This window comes from Oryctolagus cuniculus, chromosome 8 (genome assembly GCF_964237555.1).
Source record: "Oryctolagus cuniculus chromosome 8, mOryCun1.1, whole genome shotgun sequence".
In the NCBI taxonomy this organism is placed as follows: Eukaryota; Metazoa; Chordata; class Mammalia; order Lagomorpha; family Leporidae; genus Oryctolagus; species Oryctolagus cuniculus.
The window spans coordinates 59,026,159-59,049,678 of NC_091439.1; the positions used below are offsets into that span (position 1 = coordinate 59,026,159).

Below are 23,520 nucleotides of genomic sequence, written 5' to 3' on the forward strand. Positions count from 1 at the left end.
TACCATCATTGCCAACCATGGGATAAATCCCACTTCATCATGATGAATAAGAATTTTCGTGTGCTACTGGATCCAGTTTGGTGGGTTATTATCCACTATTGTGGATATCTTTGCTTCATTCTCAGTTTCAGCAGGAAAGCATTCAGTTTTTATTATTACTATTTATTTTATGATCCTTGAGCTAAGGTTTTTTGGTTTTTGTTTTGTTTTGTTTTGTTGCAAATGCCCTTTATTTGAGGAGGCTGTCTTACATTCTTAGTTTGAAGAGTGTTTTTTTTTTTTTAAATCATGAATGGATGTTGACATGTGTTCATTTATTTTTGTCTGCAATGATATGATCATATGTTTCACCTTCCTTTTATTAATGCAGTGAATCACAATGATCGTATTAACATTTCTGGAATAAAATACATTTGTACAGGATACTGGAATACATTAGATTCCTTTTAAAGGTTTTATTATTTTCTATTTTTCTTTTGTTTGATTTCTATTGGATTTAAAACTTTCACACATTTTCATGATGGTAATTGTCTTGCTTTTGCTTTTGGATATAGGACTCGCTTAAGCATCCTGTCTAAGACTGGTCTGGTTGTAATTAATTTCCCTGAGTTTTTACCCGTCTGGGAAGTCTATTTTTCCTTAATTGGTGAAAGATAGTTCTTCTGGTGTATAATTCTTGGTTGTCAGGATATTTTTCTTTTAGAATTTAGAATGCCATTCCATTTCTTCCTGGGCTGTAAGGTTTCTACTAAGAAATCTGCAGTTAGCTAATGAAGTTTCCCTTACATGTGATCTAGCACTTTTCCTTTATAGTTTTCAGAATTATCTCTGCATTATGTTACTGACAGTTAGGCTACTTTATGTCACAGTGAGCATCTTCTCTAGTTTATTGGAGGTTCAATAGCCTCCTGTAACTGGATGTCTGTGTAATTCCCAAGATTGAGGCCATTTTGAACTATTATTTCATTGAGCTGCTTTTTCTTTGACTTTCCCTTTGTCATCCCCTTCTAAAATTTCAAAAGTTTGAGTATTTGTTCATATATGATATCCCAAAGGTCTTGGAAGCTATCTTTGTCATTTTTCTTCTTCCTTCCCCATCCTTCCCTAACCACCCCCTTTCCTCCTCTTCCTCCTCCTCCTTCTTCATCTTCTCTCGCTCTTGCTCTCTGTCTCTGTCTCATCTAACAGATATTTCATAAGTCTTGTCTTCTAGTTCACATTGGTAGGCCTCTTCAGCTTTAGTTCCAGTTGGACACCATAGTATAATCTCTATGTACCTTCTTTCATTATAATTGATGACAGCAGCAGTGGACCCCAGGAGTCTTGTACTTGGTACTTGTGTGACACCACACAAGGTCACATGGTTCCAGTGGTGGCCAACAGCTGCAGGGACAGCCCTGGGGTTCTAAGAATACCCACCCAGAGTCCTGGCAGAACACACACACACACACACACACACACAAATAGCAGCAACCCACGGTCCAGGTAGGATCATGTGGGTCCTAGCAGTGGCCTGTAAGAATACCACCAGTAGTCCTGGTGAGGTCACACAGCACAGCAATAGCCCACCAGGTGGGACAGAGTCACATTAGCACTATTTGGCAGCCCTGGTATATGTAGGTCCCTGTGGTACATACTGCCCTGGATGCAGACTGAAGGGGTGGGAATGCAGAGAATTGGCCCAGTGTGTCAGAGGGCTAACACCGTTATTTATATGGTACTTGAGGCAGGATCCTCCTGTTAGTCTGAACCACCTATCCTTTGTAGTGCTGAGTGCTGTATTGGATAGGCTGCTGTGGTCACAGCTGTACTGCTGGATCTAATTGGTTTTGTGGGACTCAGCCATTTTTGTTAGAGTGATGCAATGTCTATGGACCCCAGGGTAGCAGATCAACAGATTTCTATCCCCAGGGCAGTGCAGAATTCCACAGTGACTCCTTTCTCAAGTTGACACCACACTACCACAGCTTATACTCTCAGGCTTTTTTTTTTTTTAAAGATTTATTTATTTGAAAGTCAGAGTTACACAGAGAGAGGAGAGAAGAGAGGGAGGGAGGGAGGGATGGAGGGAGGGGTCTTCCATCTGCTGGTTCACTCCCCAGATGACCACAATGGCTGGAGCTGTGCCAGTCCGAAGCCAGGAGCCAGGATTTCCTGGGCCATCTTCCACTGCTTTCCCAGGCCATAGCAGAGACCTGGATTGGAAGTGGAGCAGCCGGGTCTAGAACCGGTGCCCATAGGGATGCCAGCACTTGAGGCGAGGGTGTTAACCCACTGCGCCACAGCGCCGGCCCCTGCTCTCAGGTTTAAGGTAGACATACGTGAGTTCCTTCTCTGAAGGAAAACTGCCCTACATACTCTGAGTATCTCATTTTAATGGCCTCCAGGCTTGTGACAACTGTGGTACCTCTTGTAGCCAGGATTTCCAGTGTCCAGCACCTGTGAAAATGGGCTCTGCTGAGGCCCTCCTATTTAACTGACCCCTGAAATGTGCACTTCCCCTGGCCATGTGGCTACTGAGATGGATATTTCTCTGGCCATGGGGCTAGGATGACATTTGCCAATACTTTTTGTTCCTCTCTATGCTGCTATCCCAGGTCTCCCTTGATAAACCCCCATATTCTCCCTCATTCTCCTCAAATTTCAGTTATTTATTCATTATTTTGGTTCTTCTCTTTGGAGAGGGAGGGAATTATTGGGTGTATCTATTTAGTCAACTTGAAATGCTCCTTTACTCAGATTATCTAAACTTTTGATTACACATATACACATATATCTATTTATTTCTACATAGGTTTATGGATATATTTGTATGTGTATTCATGTTTTCTAATCTTTGGGAATGGTTAGAATATTTTTAAATGTACTAATATATAAATGTACATAATATTTTTAATAATACTTTGTATACTTAATTTATTATCATTTTTATATTATTAAAAATGAAAAAATCTCATACACATATATATAATCCATTCACATATTCTCCAGCTTTGTTCTTTTTACAAAATATCAACTCTAATAGTCTTTTCCTTTATTGACATATTTATTATGACTAATTTTGTAAACTTTTCTAAAGGTAGTTTTCGGGTCTTTTGTTTGCTTTCTTTATATTCACATAACTTAGTTGAATTAGATAAAGTATATTTTGCAAGCTTTTTGTACTAGCAATTCTCATATTCAGTTTTTCAATAGAGGAAAGCCAAGATGACTTTATTGAGAAATTGTTGAAGTGGATGTAAATCAATGTTCTTGATTAACCATCACTGTGTGGAGCAACCCGGACTAGACTGAGTTACTGGAATTAAGACTTATTCTATGCATCTGCTCTCCCACAATATGGCACTGGGAGAGAAGTAAACAGCTTCCGCACAGCTGCCTCCAGTTCAACCAATAAACTGTAGGACTTGCTCCTGATTGGAGGAGAGCGGCGTACTCGGCGTGTGGGCAGCCAAGTTGGGATTGGCAGAGGAGGACTATAAAGGAGGAGAGAGACGGCATTCACCGGGAACATCTAAGGGGAACACCTGTGCAGCCCCCGAGAGAGCCGGCCGGCGGTGTGCCGCTTCCCTGCGGAAGTGGGGAATGTGGCCAGGGGGAACTGCCCTTCCACGGAGGTGGAAGGGACAGTAGCCAACCCGGGAAGAACCAGCAGCAAACCCGGGGAGGGCCGAGCAGACGAAAGAACAGGGCAGGGTCCTGTGTCATTCCTTCACGAAGAGGGGGAGCGACAATCACAGTTCCCAGAAGAGAAAATCTGATAATTTGCCATCCTTGAAAGTATGTCCGATAGCACTCTGGCCTCAGAATCAGCCCTTAAGGCATTCGGATCTGGCTGAAGAGCCCATGAGAGTATTTCAGGCATGGAAAGCCAAGACACTCTGGGAAAAAAAAATAAAATAAAATAAAATAAAATAAAATAAAATAAAATAAAATAAAATAAAATAAAATAAAATAACCTAAATGAAAGATCTCTGCAAGTGAGATCCCAGTGGAAAGAACGAGCCATCGAAAGAAGGAGGTACCTTTCTCCGAAGGGAGGAGAGAACTTCCACTTTGACTATGACCCTGTCTAAATAAAATCGGATTTGGCAAACTCAAAAGGCTTCCATAGCCTTGGCAACTCATGACAAGAACCTAGGGTGATTACTGATACCATAAATAAGAGTGTCAATTTGTTAAGTCAACAACAGGAGTCACTGTGTACTTACTCCTCATGTAGAATCTCTGTCCTTAATGTGCTGTACATCATGATTTAATGCTATAACTAGAACTCAAACAGTATTTTACACTTGTTTTTTGGTGTGGGTGCAAACTGTTGAAATCTTTACTTAAAATATTCTAAATTGATCTTCTGTATATAAAGAGAATTGAAAATGAATCTTGATGCAAATGGAAGGGGAGAGGGAGCGGGTGGTGGGAGGGAAGTTATGAGGGGAAAAAGCCATTGTAATTCATAAGCTGTACTTTGGAAATTTATATTTATTAAATAAAAGTTTATTACTATTATGTCTAATAATAGAAACATATGAATACATTCTGCCCTATTGGATTATTTAATCTTATTTTATTCATTCACTCATTCATCAAATATCTGTTGAGTTTTTTTATGCCAGGCCTTTTGAAAATAAAAATATAAAATGACATGGAATCTCCATTCAAGGAATTTATATGTCAAATGCATAAACAGACAGTATATCACAAATATACGAATTGCTGTGGTAGAGATAAGTACACATTGTTTTGTGAATATATACATACCTCATAACAGAGTTACTCAGGAAAAGTAGGGGAATAGCAGATATTATTTTATTCATTTATATTCAATGAATATACTTCAATGTTTTCTTTTTGTCATATAATATACTAGCTCTCAGTACTTGGGAAGAAATAAATAAAACAGTTATTTTCCTCATCCTTAGGAGCTTTTAGCCTTGCAGGAAATGAGTGATCCCAATATAATACAGATGTATACCAGATATCTATAGAGACATAGAAGAAAAACTAATTCTATTAAGAGTTAAAAATAAATGCTTTCTTCATAAAAGAATTAATGTATGAGCTGAGACTTGAAGGTTAGCAGAATTTTATTAAATGGACAAATTGTGGCATTCTATGCAGAGGGAACAGGATACACAAATGCACAGTAGCTAGAAAAGATAAACAGTGTGATAATGCCAAAGCATAAAGCAGGAGGTTTGTGAGGGGTGAAAAATGATGTATAACATAGCAAACATTTACAAAGCTCTCACAGTCTGATGCCATTCTAAATACTTTATATAGATTTACTCATTTAATCCTTACAGCAGCCCAGTAGGATTCAGGTAACTCTCCTTTGCCACTTTATAGGTGAAGAAATGAGGCAGAGAGGTTATATATTACACTCAGAGTAAAATACTAATAAATAAGCTAGCCAGCCTGTAAGCCCAGGCAGTCTGACTCCAAAGCCTAGGGACTCCCTCCTACTACAAAGAAAGATCCATTCACAAAAGGCTTTGTATGTTGTAAGGAAATTAGTTTCATTTATCAATTTCTAGGAGGTATTGAATTATTTTTAATACCTCTCTCTCTTTCTCTCTCCCTATATATATATATGTGTGTGTGTGTGTGTGTGTATGTGTGTATCCAGTTGTTGTTAACTCAGATGGCATTTCAAAGATAGATCAACAAATTTAGATGAAGATAGAGAAGAAAAATACTAAAAAGAGAGGCAAACATTTTATATTTCATATAAGCTCTACAGAGAACAATGAATCAAAAACAAATTTGAGTGCTATTTTGGTGGAGCTTGGGGATATGTCAGGGAGTAAAGGAACAATGAAGAGTTTCCAGTGACTTTCATATTTCTGTCTTGAATAATGAGGGTGAACTTAATACCAGGATGCATGACAGGAAATATGGAAGTTATTCTGTCTACCACTCCTGCATTCTCACGGATAAAATACCTTCAGAGTTATTTTAAGAGTTTTGTTTGTTCATTACCTATATAGCATAAGGGCATACAGGAATTCTTTCATTAAAATCTACCATTTAAGACTCTTGGATATCATTCATTCCTTCTCCCAATAGATAACAGACACAGCAAAATGCCTGCCTTGTTACCAAGTTTTGATTTTTCATTTGCTTGGAACTGTAGGTTGCCACAGAATATGACATTTAAAAATTAGTTCTCAAACAAATTCAGAAGTTTGGATTTGGAATAGCTATGCTCAACATGTATTGTTTGTATAGGATATTGAGCAAAAATGATAAATTAATATGTATTTCCAAAGTTATTCTATAATTATCCCAAATTCTTACCTGTTGTCCATAAACAAAGTCCATGAATTTGAAATTCCAGTCATGCAAGGAAAAGGTCAGCATCAATTACATGGTATAAGAAAACATCCATGCAGCAGCAGCTTTATTCTCACAGCTGTAAGTTCAAATTCTATAACAAATGTCAAAACTGCTTATAAAACTGGCAAAAGTCTAGATGCTTATGTTTTAACATTTTAATTACCTTCTTATAAAGCAAAGCTATATAATTTGTTTTGAATCTAATTTACTAATATCCCAAAGTTAATTTACAGATGATATTCTTTATATGAAAGTTCTTTATTCATACACATTCACAAAAGTTCAGAAAGTTGTGAATTTGTATGCAGTTCTTCTGCTTTCTGTTCTTACCAGTAAATGTAGCAATGTTCTTTTTTGAAAAAAAAAAAAAAAGTCTCACATATGATGCATTTGACTGAAGCCAATGCCAACATCAGTCTTTATTTAAATCAGTGAGTTCTACATAGAAAATACTTTGGGAAAAATCCCCTTCCTTATCAATCAGAGGTCTCATTTGACCAGATGAAACTTTAGTTTGAAATTCCGCTTTCATCACTAAATGACTAACAGCGCAACTGAGTCTTGATGAATGTATGACTTCATATGAACACTGGAGAAAATACTTGTAGAGCTTACAGTCTAATGAAAAGGGAGCTAGAAGCATTGACTATATGCCTTGCTAATTTAAAGGCTCTTTGATCTTTCTGAAGCACTTTTAATTTCAGAATATTTAAGTAGCTTCAATGCTTAATATGAAAAAATTAAAATTCCTAATGCCCATTTTTATTAAAAACCATAAACCCATAAAATACAGCAATTTCCATTTCTATTTAAACATTAATGAAGTAGAAAACAAGTGCTTTACAACTTAAGAATATAGGGCGCAGTCAGGGAAACCCAACAGATAAAAGCTGTCATCAAACTCTAAGATCTAAAAGTTAATGATGGTAAAATATGGAAACAAAAGAGACTCCTAAATAGTTAAAGCAATCTTATACAACAAAAAAAACAAAACCAGCAGCCTCACGATGCCAGATTTCAAGACATACTACAGGGTAGTTATAATCAAAAGAGCCTAGTACTTGCACAAAAATGAACTGCAGACCATTGGAACAGAATAGAAACTCCAGAAATCAATCTGCACATAAACAACTAACTAATCTTTGACAAAGGAACTAAAATCAATTCCTGGATAGAGGACACATTCTTCAACAAATTTGCTGAGAAAATTGGACCTCCACATGCTAAACTATGAAATAAGAAGCTTACTTTATACCTTTTACAAAAAAAAAAAAAATTAATGCAAAATGGATCAAGGTTTTAAATCAATGCCTTGATAGTCATCAAATTGCCCTGGAGAACATTGGGAAACTCTGCAAGACATTAGCATAGGCAAAGACTTCTTGGAAAAGACCCAAGAAGCCAGACAATCAAAGCCAAAATAGATAAATGGGATTACATCAAGCTAGGACACTTCTGCACTGCAAAAGAAACACTCAGCAAAGTGAAGTGGCAAATGACAGAATGGGAGAAAATATTCGCAAACTATAAAACTAGTAAAGCATTGATATCCATAATCTGTAAGAGCTCAAAAAATTCAGCAACAACAAAACAAACAATCCAGTTACAAAATAGGTAAAGGATTTGAACAGGGATTTTTCAAAAGAGGAAATTCAAGTGGTCAACAGACAAATGAAAAAAATTCTCAGGATCATTAGTCTTAAGGGAAATGCAAATCAGAACCACAATGAGGTTTAACCTCACTGCAATTAGAATGGCTCTCATACAGAAATCAACAAACAATAAATTCTGGCGAATATATGGGGGAAAACATACCTTAATCCACTGTTGGTGGGAATGTAAACTAGTACAGCCATCATGGGAGACAATGTGGAGAAAGCTCAGAAAGATGAAAATAGATATATCATCTGACCCAGCCCTCCCATTCTTGGGTATTTACCCAAGGAAAATACAGTTGGCATATGAAAAAGTTATCTGTACCCTCATATTTATTGCAGCTTCCTTCACAGTATCTAAGATATGGAATCAAACCAGATGTCCATCAACAGAAGACTGGATAAAGAAATTATGGTATATACACACTGTGGAATACTGCTGAGCCACAGAAAAGAATGAAATCCTGTCTTTTACAACAAAATAGTTGCAGCTAGAAACCATTATACTTAGTGAAATAAACCAGTCACCAAAATGCAAATACCATATATTTTCCCTGATCTGTAGTTTCTAATAGAATATCAAAAATGTTGTATAGGTTTGAAATTGATATTTTGAGCTTCAATTATTGTTTTCAGCTCTGAGCAGTTTTTTTTTCCTTCTTACTATCTGTTGAACTCTTTACTTAGTATAGAATTAATCTTATGAGTATAAAGTAAACTAAAAGTTATCATAGTAAAAATTTAGAAAGGGATTAGGAGAGGAAGGAGGAGGAATTGTGGGAACAAGGGTAAGAAGGAGGGTGGGATGGGAAGTATCACTATGTTCCTAAATTTTTATACATGAAATTTGTGTACCTTCAATAAAATTAATTTTAAAAGAACTACCCTGGCAGAAAACCAGGAAAACCTCAAAATCATCATATTTTTTAGGCCTAACCTATTATGAAATAAAATTGTTAACTTCAAAAAATTAATAATAAATCTGTTTTGAATTGAGATGTCCTAAATTTCATGCTGGTGTTGGGGGGTAAGGAATCCTTCCACCTTCTAAGAAACATAGAGAATAATCGTGAAGAAGCCTCAGTCTTTATCAGCCTTAGACTACATGATAGATATACAGACCCATGTGCTAGTTTAATAGTATATAGTTCAATTTTATTTCTTTCACAATTAAGACATATTGTCAACTTGGTTTACTATCTAAGAAAGCATTGTTCTTTGTTCATGTCTGAAAATCTAATTTCTACTCAGACTTTCATATATAACAAAAATTATAAAGAACAAATGCATATATTGGGACCAGTTTTCTTTATTATATGTACTGAATTGTAATGCAGTTGTTCATGTTAGTTGTAACTAATATGATTCACAATAGCAGTAATTATATGTAAAGAAAAGTGAACCTTGCTTAAAGGGGCTATTTTTAAAATATGCACAACACTCTTATCAAAAAAAAAAAAAAATACTCTTTCTTTACATTTGACCCAGCAACTTGCAGTGAAGCAAAAAAGTAATTCTTTCTTATAGGTGTGACTAATAAAGAACTAAACCTCAATAGTTAGGAACATGTTACACAATATAAAATGGGATAGTTTCTGCTTCTTACATATGGATTATTGAATGGTATTAAGACCCTAAAGATATTTTATAAGGCTATAGTTTGTAAAATCTTCTCAATAATTTCGTTCTCTGTACATTTTTTTTTAGTCAAGAGAATCCATCCCATTAAATGACCTGAAATCAGAAGTATCACCCAGGATTTCAGCAGAGGACCTGATTGACTTGTGTGAGCTGACGATGACCGGCCACTTCAAAACACCTGCCAAGAAAACAAAGTCTGGTAAACCAAAGCTCCTGGTGGTTGACATCCGGAACACTGAAGAGTATCCTTTACCTATGTGGCTTAAAGGGTGATGCTGCCTTATTCATTTTGCTTCCTTTCCTTTTTTTTTTTTTTTTTTTTTTTTTTTTCACAGGCAGAGTGGACAGTGAGAGAGAGAGAGAGAGAAAGGTCTTCCTTTGCCGTTGGTTCACCCTCCAATGGCGCTGATCCGATGGCAGGAGCCAGGTACTTATCCTGGTCTCCCATGGGTTGCAGGGCCCAAGCACTTGAGCCATCCTCCACTGCACTCCCTGGCCATAGCAGAGAGCTGGCCTGGAAGAGGGGCAACCGGGACAGAATCCGGCACCCCGACCGGGACTAGAACCCGGTGTGCCGGCGCCGCAAGGCGGAGGACAAGCCTAGTGAGCCGCGGCACAGGCCTCCTTTCCATTTAAAGGGTTTATGGTGAAACAATAGAATTTCTAGGATTCTGAACTCAAATAGTTAAATTATTGTCATACTGGATGCCAGAATGATCTCTATGAGGTTTTATACGATAATATTACATACCAGAGAGACCGAAAAAATGTTTTTCAAGAAATACTAAAACATTGAAATATTTTGTTGGTATTTTGTGTTTCTCTGATATATATTGCTATTCATTAAGGCATTTGAATCCTTTGTGCTATATATGCCTGATCTACCTTATAGCCTAGGGAAAAAAATTTACATTTGAACAACATTTACATTTCAATCAACATTGAACTTGTACTTCTAATTTTCAAAACATTGGTTTATAAGAACATGTATTTATACTCAATACAAGGTATTTTTCACTAAGATTTTATTAATGAACATAAAACTTTCAGTGATTTTGTTTGGTATTAAGGTATTAGCTATTAGAAAATAACAGTTCACCTTTTTCTGTTCTATTTTTATCCATCTGTCAGATCTCACAAAGCATGCTTTGATTCCATGTTCTCTGGAATCTAGGTAAATGACTTTCATACTGTTTTTTAATACAACTCCCCTTTAAAATGAAATCTTAATGAGAAACTCAGTGTACAAAATATAAATGAAGAATTTTACAATTAATTTTAATAAAGTCACATTGCTAATTTGAAAGTTGGTAGTTTCTTATATTCTAAAACTAGTATATAATAAGTTTTCATGTACATATTTTCAATCACAAGTTTTTTTTAAATTTTATTTATTTACTTGAGAGGTAGAGTTACAGAGAGAGGGAGAAACAGAAAGAAAGGTCTTCCATCCACTGGTTTACTCTGCAGATAGCCGCAATGGCCGGAGCTGAGTGGATCTCAAATCAGATGCCAGGAGTCTTCTCTGAGTCTCCCACGTGGGTACAGGGTGGAAGCACTTGGGCCATCTTATACTGCTTTTCCAGGCAATAAGCAGAGAGCTGAATTGAAAGATGAGCAGCTGGAACATGAACCAGCTCTCATATGGGATGCTGGTGTCACAGATGGAGGCTTAGCCTAGTATGCCACAGTTGCCAGCCCCTCAATCCCAATTTTTAAGTTGAAATTTTATTCATTCTTTTAAATTATAATTTTAAAATGAAATTCAAAATCGTATACTTACAGAACTGCTAAAGCAATCCAAAAATCTGAGGTTACTGAAAGTATTATTGAGAGCCCACAATTTCAACTCATATATCCCATCTTTTTACAAAAGGTACTTTCTGTTTTTCCTAACCTATGAGATCGCTGAGTTTGGGGAAATTATATATGTTGATATCCCTGGTTGTTAGGGCTTCAGGATGCTTGAATTTACCGAGCAGAGTCAGTGAATAGGCTACCATTACAAGGTATTAAATTCCACTTGATTGGCCAATGTTCCTTGCTCTAGAAGTTCTTCTGATCTGGTATTTTAAGGACATGAAATACTTTTTGCTTTAGCCTACCTCAAAAGTAATTTAAAATACCTTATGCATAGTACTCCTTTGATATTTCCTTTTAAACAAATTATTTGAATTTTAAAAACAACATTACGAATGTAATACTCAATCCAAAATTTTCCAAATCTTATAGTCTGATTTTGTTTTTGATGATACTCTATTACCTGTAGTATATATCCAGACAGAATGGCTAAAAGCAGAGCAGTTTGCCTGAACATTATTCTCTTCTAAGTATAGGTAAGTCATTGAATATACAAGTGGCTCTGTGTCATTCCATAACACTTGGTCTAATGTTGGAACTAGGCAGAGACCTAGATGGATGTTATTACTATTTACAATTTCAGGCTAAAAGGAGAAAATCACTATTGCTGTATGCTACTTGAGAATGGTAAGTCTAAGTTAATACATGCAGGAAAATGAAGTCACCCATCTTTTATTAATTTCCTGTAGGACCCAGCTTGTGAATTTTTTTAAAGGTCTTTTTTTTTTTTTTTGAAAGCCTACTTTAAAACTAAGGTACTGTTCAAATGAGGACATTTATTCTCACAACCTTCCTAACTTAGACAGAGGAGATATATGTGAAAGGGCCTTCCCTCTATAATGAGTTTGCTTATTTAGATGTAATCCATTTAAATTTTTCATTACATTTTCCCTAAAATTAAGATGCTGGTGTTTTAAAACTTAATAAAGCTTATTGCAATCTATGTAACAATGTATAAGTAATTTTAGAGTTACACTCCATTCTTACTGAGATAAAACATCACAATTAAACTCCAAGATTTATGTGACTTTACCAATCTGTTTAAAAAGTGACTATTTAAATGCAACTATGTTTTTTAAATAATTTCATTTCTTCTGTAGTCCTCTATAATATTGAAAATAAATGAAACATTCTATACCTTTTCCTTCCCCAAAGGTAGTAATTTTTGAAATGATGTTTATAATATTTAACAAATGATTAATAATTTCCCTTATTGTTTTTATCTTCTACTTTTCTGTTATAAGTCATTGAACAGGGAAGACTTTGTATAACTTAGCTCTTAAGTTTTCATATAGGTATTAACTTTTTTTTTTTTTAACTTGCGCTTTCAGGATATTGAATTTCTAAGATTAGGCTTTATCTCATCTTTTTTTACCCATGTTAAATAACTGAAATAATTGTTTATGAAAGGGAGAGAGCAATTTATCCTTAGGAAAAATAAACTGTTTCACATTGATGAATTTTAGAGACAGCCTTACCTACCCCAGAACTCTCCCATGCCTGGTTGCCTGATATTTATTGTTAACACTTCACTCATTTAGTTTGTGACATGAATATTCCAAGTTAAAATACAGATCCCTTGCAAGAGGTAATATTTTAATTTGTTATTGGTTTTGTGACTACTGAGGAGAAATGCATTAGCACACAGGCAATTTTAGGGGAGCTATACCTAACCCAGGTGGTGCCTTAGGGAGGAGGGAGTACAAAGGAAAGCTCAAGGACATAAGACAGGTTTCACCAACTTGCCAACAAAAACACAATCTTAAAACTCTAGAATAAGAAAGAACCCTAAAAATAACAGTCTAAACCCGTAATATTAATGCTGAAGGCTCAGGGAGACTGAACAACAAAGTTTTTGAAATCATATTTTTCTTTTATTTATAAGAGAGAAACGTGAAATATTAATCTAGGTGAAGGTTCAAGTCTGATAGATTGGCTTTTCAATGCATTATGAGAATTCTGGAACAAACAATAATTGTGTAATAATAAAGAGGTAATAGAAAGTTTCTTGTATGATGGCATAAACTTCGTAAGTAATAGTTTCAAAGACAATATGCAAGCCAAACTTACTTTCTTTAATACATGTAAATATTTAGAGTTTCAAATTTCCTGGAGTTTATATTATGAAAGTTCTTAGTGATGTAAATGTGGGTACAGCTGATGTTATCTATAATCAGAAATACTTTGAAGGAGTATTTGTCTCATTTGCTTGAAGGCAAAGCTGAGTTTTTAGAGCTTTATTTGTAGAGCTTTTATCATTTTTTCTTTAATATCAAAAGTTATATAAAAGAGTTTTGAGGTTTTTTTTATTTAAAAAAAAAAAAACACATAAAGCCAGTTGTTTTTATTATTCTACCATGTTTACCTTTGTTAGTACTAATGTTACTATTGTTTCTATGTCCTTAAAAATGTATTCCTAGAAATTTCTTCAAAGTAAATTAGATATATTTGTGGTCAGAGCAGGATGAATGGTGATAAGGAGTTTAGTAAGTTTTTTTCATCCTGTTTGAGTTTAGATTCATTCTACCTAAATTAACATTTCCATCCAGTTGTATTTCCATATGTGAAAGAACTTGTTTTACATGAGTATATGTGATAGCTATATCCACTGCTTGGATTAGTACTTAGTTTTGAGAAGTATTTAAACTGCTGAAGATCTGCTATTTTCCCCAGACCTATCTATAGCCCCAATTCCTAGGGTGCCTGACAATCTCGTTCCATCTGGCAGTCCTGCTTATGGATCTGCTTTGCTAAGTAATGGAGATTCACAATTAAATGACAGCCCCTATCCACCAGGGATGTATGGTCTTGTAGCTGAAACAGACACATCAAATACATAGTTGCAGTATAATGTGAAATGGTCTATGTCTGAGGTATACCCAAAATGTCATGGAAATACAGATGGCTCCTAACCCAGATGATGCCCGAGATGAGTCCTTAAAAATCAGTAGAAGTTAACACAGCAAAGTAGGGACAGAGGACTTCAGACTGAAGCAGGAAAAACAAACAAACAAACAAAAAAGTCTATGGAAAGCAGGGAGGCCGAGAAGGACACATTCAGAGAATTACAAGAACTCTTTTGGGTGGAGATGATGTAGGGCTATGTGGCTGGAATATATGAGAGTTAGAAATGAGACTAGACTAGGAATAGGCAAAGACAGCTTCATGTGGAATGTTCTTTAACATACTGAGAAGGTTGGGTTTTATTCTAAAGGCAGTGAAAAAGTATAATTTTAATCAAGTAAGTGGAATTCTCAGATTTATATTTCAGAGAAATTATTGTAATCCATGTGAAGGATGGACAGATACAGAGATAATGGTTCAGGCAAGGCTGGAAAAATGGAATCACCCAGAGATTTATGTATATAAACATTGTTTTGTGCTGTCATTAAGAAAGAGATCTCCAGCGTTGCTCTAAAATAAGCCAGTTTTACCAGGTGCTTTAGGTCATTACCTGTGCTAGAAAAAAAAAATCCAGAGAAAGCAGTTTTCCTGCTATTTAATTTCCTTTTTTTCAAAGTGTGTGCTGCAAAAGGGAATTTTATGTATGGTATTTGCAAGCATTGTTATGGTAGTGAAAGGCATTTTAGCATATTTAATACTGAGATAAGGTACTCTAGATTTGCATAATTCTGAAAGTCATTATTTGAAAAATATGTAAGTCATATTTTAGACATTTTCTTGTGCATTTTAAGAGATTCAAAGATGAAATAAATACAGGTCATTGCTGTAAGTTGTTTAGAGTTTAGATCGAAGTATAGACAGAATAAAATTGTTATTGAAAGATGTACAAGAAAGGGAAGATTCCACGGAGGAAACATGTAAAAGAATAATAATATTTGAACACTAAAATAGGTGGAGAAAAGATAATTAGAGAAAGAAAATTATAGGAACCAACAGAAAATACATTATTAACAGAGCATGGTCAGAATTAAAGTAGTTAGGTCTTACTCATGAGGACCAAACTGAGAAATTTGTTCTCTTGGCAGCAGTGGAAGATTTCTCAGCAGAAATGTGGTTATCAGCACACCTTATTTTTAAAATATTAACCTGGGGGAGAGTTCAAGATGACCAAGTAGAGATGCCAAGCCTTGGCCTTCTCCTCCACTGAGAAGGCCCAAGGCATTCATCTCAAGATGAATACCCAAAGATCACTTGAACATAGTAGGGGAATGGTGGGATCATAGCAAGACACTGAGATGAAGCATGGCAGCACAGGGAAGGGAACAAAGGCAACCAGTCCCTGACTCCTCATGGCTGAGGAATTTCCCCTTTCTAGGGGAAAGGGTAAGCAGAAGCCTCAGTGGAGCCCATCTGCAGGAATACTTATGGGTATGAAGTCACCACAGAGCTGTACTCAGGAAGCAGGGCTCCCTGGGAGAATCACTTCAGAGAAAACACTTGCGATGTGCCTTCTCCTCAACCCTCAGAGCACAGTCTGTTACAATGTAGTACCACCATGTCAAGGAGTCACTGTCAAGCCTTGCGTATCTCCTTCCCAGGAGTCCCATGGATATTCCTGCACTCTAGGAAAAAAAAAAAAAAAAAAAAAAAAAAAAAAAAAAAAAAAACAAAAACCACTGAGTGACAGATCTTCTTGAGTCTCAAAGAGCATGGGCAACCCCAGCCCCCTATCCCAAATAGTACTCTGCATCTCAGGGGACAGTGGCAGCAGGGCTGCTAGGATATGCAGCCCCTAAGCCTCTAGAAGTACAGGTGCCTGTCCCTCAGACGTGGAGATTGTCCTCCTCAGTGTCCTCCCCACTGCTTTCTCTCCCCCAGCCACTTGAAACATTGCTCATAACTGCTGGAATGTGTGTACACTGCACTCAGAGTTCCCATGGCTTTGCCCTGTCTGTCCATCAAGGCTTGAGCTGTCTGCCGGCACACCAGGGACAGTCCTTGCAAGTGTGAGTGTTCCACCTGGAGTGAATAGTGTGCACATTTGGAAGGGTAAACACACAGAGGATAGTGTGCCTGCTATGAACAGGGTGCCCAGCCCACTACTAATATCAACAGAGAAGGGCCTGAATACTGAGCTCTACAACACTTGGCTGCAGCCTTTCCTTCTGACAGCCAGAGTTTCTCTGTTCTGCCAATCCTGGGTATCACCCTGCATCCTTGCACACCTCACAAACAGCAGCTTGGACTTTCTAAGCCCCATGCATCGTGCCTGCTCAGGGCTCTAGCATGGGCTTTTCTGTGCCATGATCCACACAGCTGGCAGCTAACGTGCCGTTTGAAGCCCAGCTCCAGATTTTCTGTGCCATGCCTAGCCAAGCGCACTGCTTGGGGGCTGTAGCCTGAACATTCTGTGCCCTGCCCAACACCACATGCAACACACTCTTTTCAGCTTTCCACACCATGACCAGCACAGTACACTGATCTCTTGCCTGGGGCTCTCACCTAGGCATTCTGTGCTCCAATGAGCCCAGGATTCTTACAAAGCTGTAGCTTTCTGTGCCAGGCCCAGCCCGGCAAACCACTTGCCTACTGAGGACTCTGGCTCTGAGTTTCTATTCCTGCCCAGGCCCAGTGGAGAGGCCAGGGTTCCAGCCCCTCCCAAGATTTTTATGCCCCTCCAAGGTTTGCGGCTGCTGCTGACTTGCAACTGTAGTCAGGCCCCTGGCTTCCTCCTGGTTCAACCTGGTCCCTGCAACTGTTTGGGAAGAGAACTGGTAGATGGAAGATCTCTGTCTCTCCCTTTCTCTGTCACTCTTTCAATAAAATAAACCTTTAAAAAAAGATTTGAAAATCAACTGTTATAAAAAGGGAGAAACAGAGAGAAGGGGATAAAATAAAACTTTTTTAAAAGATTACAAATATTAGTGAAAGAGATTAAAGAAGACACCAAAAAAAATGGAAAAGATGTCTTTTTTTTTTTTTTTTTTGAAAGGCAGAGTGGACAGTGAGAGAGAGAGAGAGACAGAGACAAAGGTTTTCCTTTTGCCGTTGGTTCACCTTCCAATGGCCGCCGCAGCAAGCGCGCTACGGCCGGCGCATCGCGCTGATCCAAAGCCAGGAGCCAGGTGCTTCTCCTGGTCTCCTATGCAGGTGCAGGGCCCAAGGATTTGGGCCATCCTCCACTGCACTCCCAGGCCACAGCAGAGAGCTGGCCTGGAAGAGGGGCAACCAGGACAGAATCCGGCGCCCCAACCGGGACTAGAACCTGGTGTGCCAGCGCCGCAGGCGGAGGATTAGCCTTTTGAGCCGCGGCGCTGGCCAAAAGATGTCTTCTTAATGGATTGGAAATATACTATCAAAATGTCCATATTACCCAAAATGATTTCCAGGTTCAGTGCAACACCATAAAATACCAATGACATTCTTCGCAGAACTAGAAAAAAAAATTGTGAAATTCCCATAGAAACACAAAAGACCCTGAATAGACAAAGCAGTCTTTTAACAATAAAAACAAAGCTAGAGGCATCACATTACCAGATTTCAAAAAATACCATTGAATTATTATAACCAGAACAGCATGATACTGGCATAAAAACAGACACAAAGACCAAAGGAACAGAATAGAAACCCCAGAAATAAATCCACACATCTTGATCAGAAGAGTCCCCAGCACTGCCCTTGATGAAAAGCTGAGTTGAGCCTAGGCTGCTTTTATACATCAGGTGACTCTACCATTCCCATGACTGCAGGAGGGTAGGAGATGAAGGTAAAAGTAGATGAAGCTGAACCAATCAGATCGCTCCATTGAGAATCAGAAGTACAAGCAATGCTCAGACACTGTTAAGCTTTATGCTATAAAATTACATGTAATTCATTTAGAAACATATCACAAAACCAAAAGTCTCTGACTCTAGAACAAAAATTGTTAGAGACAAATTTTGTGAATATTTTTTTAACAAAAAAAGTACCCATCTCTCTCTAAATATCCAGTAACTGTATCTAAAATCATAGATGAGCATCTGGGGAACTTTGTAGGTTCAGTATCATCTATTACATGTTTTCAAAGTTTTTTTTGTCTAGACTGCCTTTTTTATTGCAAGTATGTCATAAACTTGTTATCATCCTAGAATTTTCTTATGGTCATGCATTATGGCTTGATATGTAAAAAAATAAATCTAGATTAAATTCTAAAATGCTTGACAAAATATGATAGCAATACTCTTTTTTGGGAGGAGGAAAGTTATCCAAAACCAAAAACTATTTCAAATATTTTGGCTACCCTTTTGAAAACAAGGCACAAAATAGACTTAACCCATACTTCCCTTATTTTAAGTCTAGTTCAACCAAAAAGTCCTGAAAAACATCTAAGAACACTTGTCCAAGAGCACTCTTTGTCACAAAATTGCAATAGAGCCCATAAGCACAAGTGCTTGTGAGAGTGAAGTATAGGTAGGAGGGAACAAACTCCTAAATCTTTTATCCTCACCTCCATTTCTGGCAAACAGTAGCGGAGAATAAAATCAGCCTAGTTACCAATAAGTACATTTGCAAGGAACAGTCTCTTGTGTTTACATGAGTTAGACAATAAAGACAATTTTGGTTAAGGATCCTTCTCTTTGGTAATTACTTAACTGGCTATAACAAATTATTACATAACAAATTATATGTAGAATTTTAGTCAATTTCTAAACACTGTTTAAACATTTATTTATTTATTTGAAAGTCAGTTACAATGAGAGGGAGAGACAAATCTTTCATCTCTTAGTTCACTCCCCAGGTGGCCACAATGGCCAGGGCTGAGCCAGGCCAAAGCCAGGAGCTTCATCCAGCTCTTCCACTTGGGTTGCAGGGATCCAAACACTTCAGTCATCCTCCACTCCTTTTCCCAGGCCATTAGCAGGGAGCTGGATTGGAAGTAGAGCAGCTGGGACATGAACCAGCACCTGGTGTCACAGGCAGTGGCTTTACCCTTTACACCACAATGCCAGGTCCAAATTCTAAACCCTTTGGAGGCAGTCAGAATATATTGTAAAGGTAGGTAGTTGGATACTCTCTGTGTCCTTCATAATCAAAATACTCATAAGATTTTTAAAATAACTGAAGAGAAGTTTTTTTTCTGTTTTTTCTTAATTTGATAGAGTAAATAGAGTGCAATGAAAAACAATTTATGACATATGGTGATTTCAAATGACCAAAATTGCCTCTTGACCAGTCCTAGGCTAAAATGGCAAGAAGAGCAGTATGATACAGAATATGTTGAGATAAGCACTTTCTCCTTGCTCTAAGGATTTTGGTTTTCTATCATAGCAGGGCAGTAGAAGACAAGTATGTACAGGTTTTTTGCACCAAGGTAACGTTAGGGATGAATGTGGAACAGTATGTACTTTAGGATTCTGTCACTCCATTGCTTTCCTTATATTCTAGATGAAAGTCTGAATTCTCTGCATTCACCTTTTGCATTTAAAAAAAGCCTTTGCATGTGATCATAAACACGATGGGGGTAAACAATCATATCATAAAAACTATCATATCATAAAAAATTAAGAATTTATAAAGCTACAGCTATGGAGATCCCAAATTAGAGACTCTAAGGAAACAGAGGCCAAAGTATTTATGTGGCTAACCACAGTCATGTATACACATTGACAGTGTAAGTCCAACAGTTCTATCACAATTTTTGATTCGATTTTGGCACAAGTGGCATTGACGCCCATGAACACTAAATTTTTTTTTTTTTTTTTTTGACAGGCAGAGTTAGACAGTGAGAGAGAAATAGAGAGAAAGGTCTTCCTTCCGTTGGTTCACTCCCCAAATGGCCGCCATGGCCGGAACTGTGCTGATCCAAAGCCAGGAGCCAGGTGCTTCCTCCTGGTCTCCCATGTGGGCGTAAGGGCCCAAGCACGTGGGCCATCCTCCACTGCCCTCCCGGGCCACAGCAGAGAGCTGGATTGGAAGAGGAGCAACCGGGACAGAATCTAGCACCCCAACTGGGACTAGAACCCAGGGTGCCAGCACCGCAGGCGGAGGATTAGCCAAGTGAGCCACGGTGCTGGCCAAACACTAATTTTTAACCTTCCAGTATTTGTAAGAAGTTAGATTTTTGATAACATATTTGAAGAGATTAAAAGACAAAAAATGTATAAAAGAGACAGGGAGGAAGAGAGAGTTCTAAAAAATGATCTACAAACAGGTAACTGAGAAACTGTCATAATAATTGGAATATTTCTACTTCTGCCATGATTATTGATGTATTTGAGGGAAGGGAGGGAATATTACTGGCTTTTGTCATAACCTTTTTAAAATTCTATGACTTTTCTATTTTTAAAATAATATATCTGAAGTGGAAGTTTGGCGGAAAATGCCTCTATTGAACACATAAACATCCTTGCCTGGAAGTCATTAGCGATTCTTAAGAAAGGGGAGAGAAATTGCCTATACTTCTTATAAATAGGCCTGCACATTCAATCCACTTCTAGCCTTTCTCCACATTGTTGCCGAAATTCCAATCTAATATGTTAATTCTATGCTTAAAATACTTTCTGACTTTCATTTTGCTCTCAAGACAAAGAGCAGCATCATCAGGCCCTGCATGATCTGAACTCTGCATCCATCTTTAGCTTTATCTCACCTCATGTTCCTCAGAGCTCTCAATTCCACTGACACCAGCCTTTCTTCATTTCTTATTGGCCATGCCAACCCTTCCCTACTGTACCCACTTCACTATCCTATCCCACCTGCATTCTAGCCCATTAATAATTAATTTTCATTAATTCTTCAAATTTTAACCTGACCATCACTTTCTCAGTGAAAACCTCCCCAAATTGATACAACTATTGAAGCATCATATACATCTCTTTCAGAGAAGTTTTCAGTTTTTATATTTATATTTATTTGAAAAGGTACTTGATTAAAGTGCATAAACAGTAAGATGTCACCTCCTTCAGAGAGCATAAAATTGGAAATAATGGAAATGTCATCTAAGTTTTCTGGAGAAAGTAACCAATGAAACATTTCCAATCCACATTAATGACCTCTAACAATTGTGTGTGGAAGCCCATTTAGCGATAGCTTGACCAGAGAGGATATGTTTTTGCAGTAACTTGCCTGTATCATTTTCAGAACTTTAAAATAATCCAGGTAATAGTAAAACACTGAGAGGCATGAACATTGTGCAACCAATATTCATTGCTTTACTGCATCAGGATCTCTTTCCTAATTATTTTGTCAAGTTTGCTTTCTTTCTCTTTTTTGCTAAATTTTCAAGTGTTTTAGAGGTACCTTATGTCATGTAGTTAAAATAACCATGTGAGTATGCAGATGTTTGACACTGTCTTCTGGGAGTCAGTTCCTTCTCAGAGTTTCTCTCTGACACTCAAATAAATGTTTTCCTTAAACTTCCTTCCCAGTTTCATTCGGGGTCACATTTCAGGCAGTATCAACATTCCATTCAGCTCTGCGTTCACTGCAGAAGGGGAGCTCACCCAAGGTCCTCACACAGCTGTGCTCCAGAACTTCAAAGGGAAAGTCATTGTCATCGTGGGGAATGTAGCAAAGCACACAGCTGAGGTAAGTGTACCCCTGGAATGGCATATGCACAGAAGGTGAGTTATTTAGCTGCCTACCTTATATGCTGTATAGAAGTGTGTTTCTTCAGGAGCTGGTTACAAATGAAATTAAATTTGAAGATCTACCTATAATCATAAGTATAAGAGTTTGCCTGCTTTAATTCTGCCTTTTTTCCTCAGTGCAATGTATCAGGGTCAACAGTAAGCTTAGAAAAATCCAAATGGTAGCCTAAGGTTTGGGTTGGCCTAAGGTTTTGGGTTTGGCTCTCTGCTTTCTAAAATTACAAAATAGTTTGAATTCCCTCCATGGAGAACAGTGGGGCTCAAGTATAGGCTCTGAAAGATGGTCATGGTATAATCTATTGGACAAAGGAGTTTCTTTTATTAGAAGCTCAAAACTTTTTAATGATAATTCAGAAAGGACATCAACTTTCAGAAATGCTGAGTGCGTAAGATAAAAAATAGTTTCCCTCTTCCACGGCTGTGTTCTAAGCAAATTTAACAATAAAACAGGTGCAGGCACTGTGGTTTAGCGGGTAAAGCTGCCGCCTGTAGTGCTGACATCCCATATGAATCCTAGCTGCTCCACTTCCGATCCAGCTCTCTGCTATGGCCTGAGAAAGCAGTGGAGGATGGCCCAAGTGCTTGGGCACCTTCATCCATGTGGGAGACCTGGAGGAGGCTCCTGGCTCCTGGCTTTGGATCAGTGCAACTCCAGCTGTTGCAGCCATCTGGGGAGTGAACCAGGGAGTGGAAGTCTTCTCTCTCTCTCTGCCTCTGCCTTTCTGTAACTCTGCCTTTCAAATAAATAAATAAATCTTTAAAAATTAAAGCAAATAGTAGCATATGGAGGCCAAAAAAACTCACTTTTTTTTTTTATAAAAGACAAGTTAGAGACTTTTCCTTAGCAAAAGAGTCAAAAAGGCTTGCTAAAAAAATAAAACATCAGAAATAGGTAGAGAACATACTTAAGTGTGGACAGCATTGAACTGTGCAGGCCCTTTGGCTGAAGGGAGGTAAGAATTTCTTCCTGGCTGGCGCCGCGGCTCACTAGGCTAATCCTCCGCCTGCGGCACCAGCACCCTGGGTTCTAGTCCCGGTTGGGGCACTGGATTCTGTGCCGGTGGCTCCTCTCCCAATCCAGCTCTCTGCTGTGGCCCGGGAGTGCAGTGGAGGATGGCCCAAGTGCTTGGGACCTGCACCCGCATGGGAGACCAGGAGAAGCACCTGGCTTCTGGCTTCGGATTGGCGCAGCGCACCAGCATTAGTGGCCATTTGGGGGATGAACCAATGGAAAAGGAAGACCTTTCTCTCTGTCTGTCTGTCTGTCTCTCTCTCTCTCTCTCTCTCACTAACTTTGCCTGTCAAAAAAAAAAAAAAAAAAGAAAGAAAAAGAGAAAGAGAAAGAATCTCTTCCTGGAAAATCAGCAGAGATAGCTTGCTCCTTGGGTGCAAGGCTATGCCTTCCCAACTTTACCAATCAAAAAATGCCTCTACCTCCCATGGCAGAGTAAATCCAAATAAAAAGAGAAAGGGTCAGAAATGTGTGCGCTTAG

General features: G+C 37.9%; 1 protein-coding gene across 5 annotated transcripts in view; it reads left to right on the forward strand.

Moving 5' to 3' along the window:
• TBCK (TBC1 domain containing kinase) overlaps window positions 1-23,520 on the forward strand; it is a 243,249-nt gene that overhangs the window by 178,370 nt on the left and 41,359 nt on the right. For all 5 annotated transcript variants that reach the window (XM_008267520.4, XM_008267519.4, XM_070047778.1 and 2 more), the window contains exons 24-25: window positions 9,702-9,877; window positions 21,806-21,965. In XM_008267520.4, the coding sequence (XP_008265742.2) occupies window positions 9,702-9,877; window positions 21,806-21,965 (336 nt within the window). The remainder of the gene's footprint in view (window positions 1-9,701; window positions 9,878-21,805; window positions 21,966-23,520) is intronic.